We start from the raw sequence: 6689 nt of genomic DNA on the forward strand, positions 1-6689 counted from the left end.
CCACGGGCCATCTGTGCAAGGTACAAACGAAAAAGGAACACGATGTGGGTATCCAGCTTTGATACTGAGCTCCAAACAGGATGGCCTTGATCCCGCCAGAGGAGGTTAGGGTAGGTCAATCAGGCAGTCACTGGCTTTGCCCTGTTTTGGCAGCTCTGGGTGGGGATGCCGGCCTGGTACGTTGCCGCTTGCCGAGCCAACGTGAAGAGCGGAGCCATCATGTCAGCCCTGTCCGACACTGAGATCCAGAGGGAGATCGGCATCAGCAATGCGCTGCATCGCCTGAAGCTGCGTCTGGCCATCCAGGAGATGGTCTCTCTCACAAGCCCCTCAGCACCACCCACCTCACGGACAGTAAGTGCTCCATGCTACAGACTCCCTCTTCCCCCAGACAGACCCTCCATGGGGCAGGACAACACACTTGTTTCCCTCCTTTCCCTGGCTCCTTGGGACCACAGTGGTCCACTGGTCACCAGGCAGTCCCAGTGTTACAGGCAAGCACGGACATGGAGGGGGTGGCATTCCCTCGTGGACCGGCCAAACCACCAGACACTTGTCCTCAAGCACAAAGATCATTTACGGCCATTGAGCAAATGCTCTTCTCCTCACGCGGAGAGGCTGTCAGCAAGAGGCTGACCCTGCTGAGCAGCCTGCAAAGAGCAAAGCTCAGGGGCTGTCTGCCCTGGAGAGGATAAAATCCCATCCAAACAGCACATGTGTGATTTACAGGGCCACCTCGGTTATGCACAGCCGTTTTCTTGATCATTTCAATAAAAGCCTTTTCCTGGGACTGTGTGAAATTCTTCGGACAAGTCAGAGCGACTGCAGATCCCAGCCTTGCCCTGGATAGGACATGGAGCGGATGGAGAGATCATGTCTTGTGCTGGTCCCCAAACCCCTCAAGAGGTTAATGGTGCCCCAGTAATGCCAAGGCACATCTGTAGAAATGCAGCCAGCGGAAGGAAAGGCTCAGGAGTGCTGTGTCCCCCTCAGAGGGCCATGGCTGGGGTCACAGCTGTCAGAGACAAGCCTGCAGGTTCCATGAGCGTAACACCCAAGTACAAAGGCAGCCAAAGGGCCAGTGGTCCGTGCTGCGCTCTCTGTGCCTGCACGGACAGCCCAGGGTCCCCACAGGCAGTGGGGTGCCATCAGCCTGAGCTGCAAGGACGCTGTGAGATCTCCCCAGTACAGCTCCAAGGGCAGGGGTAGCCTGGTCCTCCATCAGCCTGAGCCAGGCTTGTTTCCAGCACGGTTGTGAACTGAGGCCACGGCTCCATGGTGGTTTACCCTGACCACTCTGCTTCTTTCCCTGCAGTCCTCTGGAAATGTCTGGGTCACCCACGAGGAGATGGAGAACATGGCAACTTCCACCAAGACGGTGAGGCTGACTGGCCCCACTGCTGCTGCAATGCGTATCGGTTACCGAGCTGAGCTCTGGGCATGCCTTAATGCTCTAAACCCTGGGAGGGAAGGGGATCTTTGCATCTCATGTGTCAGCTCTTGGCCAGCACCATGCACCTGTTTAGAAACCATCTTTCAACCTTTAATGACCCAACAATTTCTAAAACTGGCTTAAAAACCATCAGATGCATTTTCCTTTGTCAAGCCCCTGTGGGTTTTGCTGGGTTTCTAGAGGAACTTCTCTGTCAGTTATGAGTTAGAGGAAAGAAATTAAATGGAAAACAAAAAACAAGAGTGATCTCAAGATGGATGCATGAGATTGAGTCCCACATTGGTCATTTTGCACCCAGAGAAATCGCTGTCTAACCTCCCATTGACCTTAGCACACCCAAATATTGTTCCCACTGTCTGTCCCTACCACTGTCTGATAGCTTTGGGTCCCTCAGCGGGATGTGGCCACTCTCCCAAAAGCTCTGGTTCCTCTGGAGAGATGTAGCTATGCTCCCCTCTCTGCAACTTAATGACCCCATGTCCATGTCTCAGAGCAGGGGCAGCATTTTGGATTTGTTGTGTGAATTAGGGATTTTACAAAAGCTTTTGTCTGCTGGTTAAGTAGCACAGACCTGTAACTGGCAGGTGCCTTTTGGGGAAGGAGAGCTCAGAGTTATGGCAGGGACGTGACACTTGCCCTTGGCAGGTTTTGTGAGGTTGAGCGAAACCAGCACGGGTTGACAAGGGAGGCTACAAAATCAGCAAATTGGGTTGGGCGGCCCCTCTGGGGGTTGTGACCCGTGAGCTGAAGCTTAGGTTTCTCTCTGCATCTGTCTGTCTTTTGGGAACCCAAGAACTACCCATATTTCCCTAGAAAAATGAATGAGCCCCAGTGTGTGTGCCATCTCCAACGCAAGACCCATGAGAAAAGCCTCATCCTGTGTCCTCCTTGCTTGTCTGAGAGATGGGGTGAAACCCGGCCCCAGCAGGGTTGGGGTGTCCCCAGCACCCTGTCAACAAGGCTGAGCTCCCCAAGCCATGAGGCCGTCCCCCATCCCCTCTGGGTCATGCTGTGCCGAGGGGTCCCGCACTCAGCACGCATGGCACACGCTTTCATGGTGCAGGGCTGCCGGGTACTGATTTTACCTGTCCTTTCTATTGACATGCCGCATGTGTCACGCTTAGGACACAGAGGAAGGCAGCTGGGCACAGGTGAGGTCCCCGTGTCACCCTTTTCCGCAGGCGGTACCTGGGGTGGTTATGGGAGGGAGAGCTGGACATGGCGGGCACCCGGGAGATGAGCTTGGGGCATCAGTGTTCGCCAAGTCCTCGCTGGACCTGCACCCTGTGGTTGCTCGTCTGAGCCATGTTTCAAGTACAGAGTGGTCCTCTTGGGACCTTGCATCAAGCAATGTCCTTCCCTGCTTCAGGCAGGGAGACTTCTTCTGGGACCTCCTCTGCAAGATACTGATCCTGTGTTAAAAGCCGCCACCTAAGAGTGACCAGCCACCCTGCATGGGAGGCAGGTTTCTAGCTGGCCAGACATTTAGTTTTCACCTCTTTTTTAGCCCCAAGTTCAAGGTATAGACCATTTTCATGAACTGAAAAGGTGGGAGGAAAGAGTCCTGCTTGGATCCATCTCTTCTGGTTTTATCACTCTCAAATGTTTTACTTTTCTTCTGGTGGATTCTATTTTGGTTTTGGATCCAGAATCAGCTTGCAGTGAAAGTGAATGTTATTTTTCTGCCCCAGACTGATCTTTTTTTCATTTTGAAGTCATAAAGTAGATCTTTTGGTGATTTCTAAGCGTCTTAAAAATCAGTTGAGAATGCACTGAAACCTATTTCTTAGTTGTTTCAGCTTTCATGAATGTGCTTTTTCCAGAAGAAGCTGGTCATAAAGTCTAACTATCCCTTATGCTTGCTTTTTTGCTACTGCCTTGTCTCCTTGGGGGATATCAGTAGGACATAGACCATGGCCAACAGGACTGTTACCTCCAGCTCCTTCAGTACAAACTAGGGTTAAACTCCTCTGGCCTAGGTTTGGTCCTCAGGACAGTGACCCCCAGGCTGCAGCACAGTCAGTGGGCTCCTGGGAGCTCCACCAAGCCCTGGTTTCTCCCTAACTTCAACATTTGCTTCTCCACAGACACTGGCCTATGGGGACATGAACCATGAGTGGATTGGGAATGAGTGGCTACCTAGCTTGGGTCTCCCGCAGTATCGCAGCTACTTCATGGAGTGTCTTGTTGATGCACGGATGCTGGATCACCTCACCAAGAAAGATCTCAGAGTGCACTTGAAGATGGTAGACAGTTTCCACCGGTGAGTCATGTCCTTCAAGAGGTCTCTGGGGTACAGTGTCTGCACGTGGAGCAGAGGATGGGGCAATCTGAGGCATTCTCCCCTGTCTTGGCCAGCCCTAGTGCTGGAGGATGGCTCTTCTACGCTAAACTCAACCACCTGGTCTGGGGCAGCTCATATGGGCAAATGTTTTCTCCTTCATCACATTCCTTGAAGCAAAATTGCAGAGGACCAAGCCTTCTCCTGGCTGTGGATCAAACCACAGGCCAAAATAGAGGCTCGTCCCACCTGGTACCCCACTGGCAGGCAGAGCAGTCATCTGCCAGCAGCCCAACTTGGGCAAGGCTTATGCCATGCCAACCACCTTGCTCAAGCACCAGTATCCAGCCCTGTCATAGGGTACCACCATCCTCCCCAACCCATGAGGCTGTGTCCATGGACTTGCCAGGGCCCTTCCTGTTCTGGGGCTGAACCCTTGAGCCTGGAGCAGCCCCCATGGGCTGGTTCTCCCTTCCCTCTCCAGCAACCAAACATCGAGTATCCTTATTTGGATCCATGCGCTCTCAGGCAGGTTGAACAGGGTAAAACTGGTGGAGTGAGGAATTACCGTGGAAGGGAGGGACATTCCCCATTTTTCACCTAAGATCTTCCCTTTGGGTTGTGTCTGTCCTGACCCAACCCTGAACCAAAGCATCCTTTGGGCACATGGAGAGCAAGCAGGGAAGTGCGTCCCTCCACAGGTCCCTCCAAGCCACCTGCCCTGTGATGCTGGGCCCTCCTGAGAGTTGGGTGACATCTCTTGTCCTTGCAGCACCAGCCTGCAGTACGGCATCATGTGCCTGAAGAGGCTCAACTACGACCGCAAAGAGCTCGAGAGGAGGCGAGAAGAGACCCAACATGAGATCAAAGGTCAGCAGCCACATACCCGCTCCAGCTCTGGAGGAGTTGAGAAACCTCCCAGGAGATGCCCAGTGATGGTCTCTCTTCTATCCTTTATTTTTAACCCAGCATTTGCCTAGGGAAAATTGTTATTTCTGAGTAACCATGCCCACAGGGCTGTTCTCCAGGGCGGATCTCCCCACGGTATTTCCCCAACAGATTGCTCCAGCTGCCTTTATGCAGCTTACCCCAGTCAGGCATGAGGAAGGAAGAAAGGTGTCATGACAGAAAAGATCCAGCCCAAGCATGAGATTATCTTCTCCTGCCCATTTCAGATGCTCAGCACATCCCCCAGCTTGCTCAGCCTCCCCTTCCTCGTTGGCTGTCCTGACATTCCCTGTGCATCTGGCTGCTGCTTAGATTACATCTCATTATTGATAATGCCCCTAATTACACCAGCAGTCCTGGATTCTTCGGATTAATTTTCACCGTTGTTTTCTGCCTGTTGTTTCAGCACTTAGTTTGGTAAATTGAAGTGAGCTGGTCCTGGTGCTTGAGCACCCGGTATTGCTGCTGGCTCGGGAAGGAGAGCCCCAGGATCAGCCTGGGGCAGTGCGAAAGGGCTTCAGGACATCATCAGGTCCCCGCAGAACCAAGAGTGTGGTCTGAGCTGGCCCTGAGACAGGTCCTCGCTCTTTTGCAGACGTGTTGGTGTGGACCAACGACCAGGTCATTCACTGGATCCAGTCCATCGGGCTTCGCGAGTATGCAAACAACCTCGTCGAGAGTGGAGTGCACGGGGCACTGCTGGCCCTTGATGAAAACTTTGACCACAACAGTCTGGCGCTCGTGTTGCAAATCCCCACGCAGAACACACAGGTAAGAGCAGCATCCTCGGGGGATTTTGGAGGAGCATGGGACACGGCTGTGGTGTGACTCCACCAGTCCCACTAACTCAACTCTGCCTTTCAAAGCAGAGGTCTCAGATGGCGCCTGGGCTTCTCCTCTGTCATTCTCAGGCTTTCCTGGGATGGGAGTTTGTGACAGGAGCTGTTCCCATCAACGGGAAATGCTCATTTTTTGTTAATTTCAGGCTCGACAAGTGCTGGAGAGGGAGTTCAACAACCTGCTCGCCTTGGGCACAGATCGGAGGCTGGACGATGTGAGTACCAAACCTGTGTCCAGATCACGCTGAGCGCCTGTTCTTGTGCAAGAAACAGGAGAGGCAGCTCCCTCCCGCGTTGTCCACTATTGTCAAATAGTGCGTCACAGACTCTCTAGAGCAGTCGCGTGAGCAGTATCAGTGCAATAAGCTAAAATTATTAGACAAGGCCCTGAGGAACGTGCTGGCAGACTGTGGAGACAGGTGAGGAAGAGTCTTGTGCATCATTTCTAGCCTCATGCTTGGTAGGCTGAATTTCAAGTAGGCTCACCTGGCTTTCCATGCCAGCTGCTTTAATGTTGGCTTTTGGAGTCACAGATGTTCTGGGCATGTCACACCTGCAGCGGGTAAAGCTGGTGGGATAGACATGCCCTGTTAAGCAGCCAGAAAACCTCACGTTGAGTCACTGAAGGTGGGAATTCATCTAGATCTCTCCTCTGTATAGCCTTCCCCCATGAGAGGTGGTAGCAGAGTTAGTCAGGGCTCTCTTTAGAGCACAGGGGGAAGCAGGCACTTCCAGATGCCTCTGGCCGAGGTTAGATGCATCCCTTGAGGTCCTTACTGGGGCTTGTGCGTTGATGCCTCCAAGGCATCTTTGCAGGCAGGCTGGAGAGAAGAGATAGGCAAGCTGGGAAGGATAAAGCCTACGTCATGGGATCCCGGAGAGGTCTGCTATGCCCTTGGCCCCATTTGATCACACACTTCTGCGGTGTTTGAGCTGGTCTGCATGTACAGGGACACCCTTGTTAGGTGGAAGCAGCGCTGGTATCTCACAGGGGCAGAAGGTCCTGCTGCCACTGATGCCGGGCCCACAACCTGCTCTTCCCTTGCAGGGCGATGACAAGACCTTCCGTCGAACCCCGTCCTGGCGAAAACGCTTCCGCCCACGAGACGTTCACAGCATCAACATGCTCAGCGGCTCCGCCCGGGCGCCGGCCCCCCGCCTCCCCGCG

General features: G+C 53.4%; 1 protein-coding gene across 1 annotated transcript in view; it reads left to right on the forward strand.

Moving 5' to 3' along the window:
- LOC104626134 (liprin-alpha-4-like) overlaps positions 1-6689 on the forward strand; it is a gene marked incomplete at its 5' end in the record, with an annotated part of 14190 nt that overhangs the window by 6192 nt on the left and 1309 nt on the right. Inside the window, 8 exon segments of the mRNA XM_010293976.1 lie at positions 154-354; positions 1316-1378; positions 2578-2604; positions 3541-3716; positions 4507-4604; positions 5278-5453; positions 5668-5736; positions 6570-6689. The exon segment at positions 6570-6689 is cut by the window's right edge and continues 103 nt beyond it. Of these exon segments, the coding sequence (XP_010292278.1) occupies positions 154-354; positions 1316-1378; positions 2578-2604; positions 3541-3716; positions 4507-4604; positions 5278-5453; positions 5668-5736; positions 6570-6689 (930 nt within the window).

Source organism: Phaethon lepturus, unplaced genomic scaffold (genome assembly GCF_000687285.1).
Source record: "Phaethon lepturus isolate BGI_N335 unplaced genomic scaffold, ASM68728v1 scaffold40220, whole genome shotgun sequence".
NCBI lineage: Eukaryota > Metazoa > Chordata > Aves > Phaethontiformes > Phaethontidae > Phaethon > Phaethon lepturus.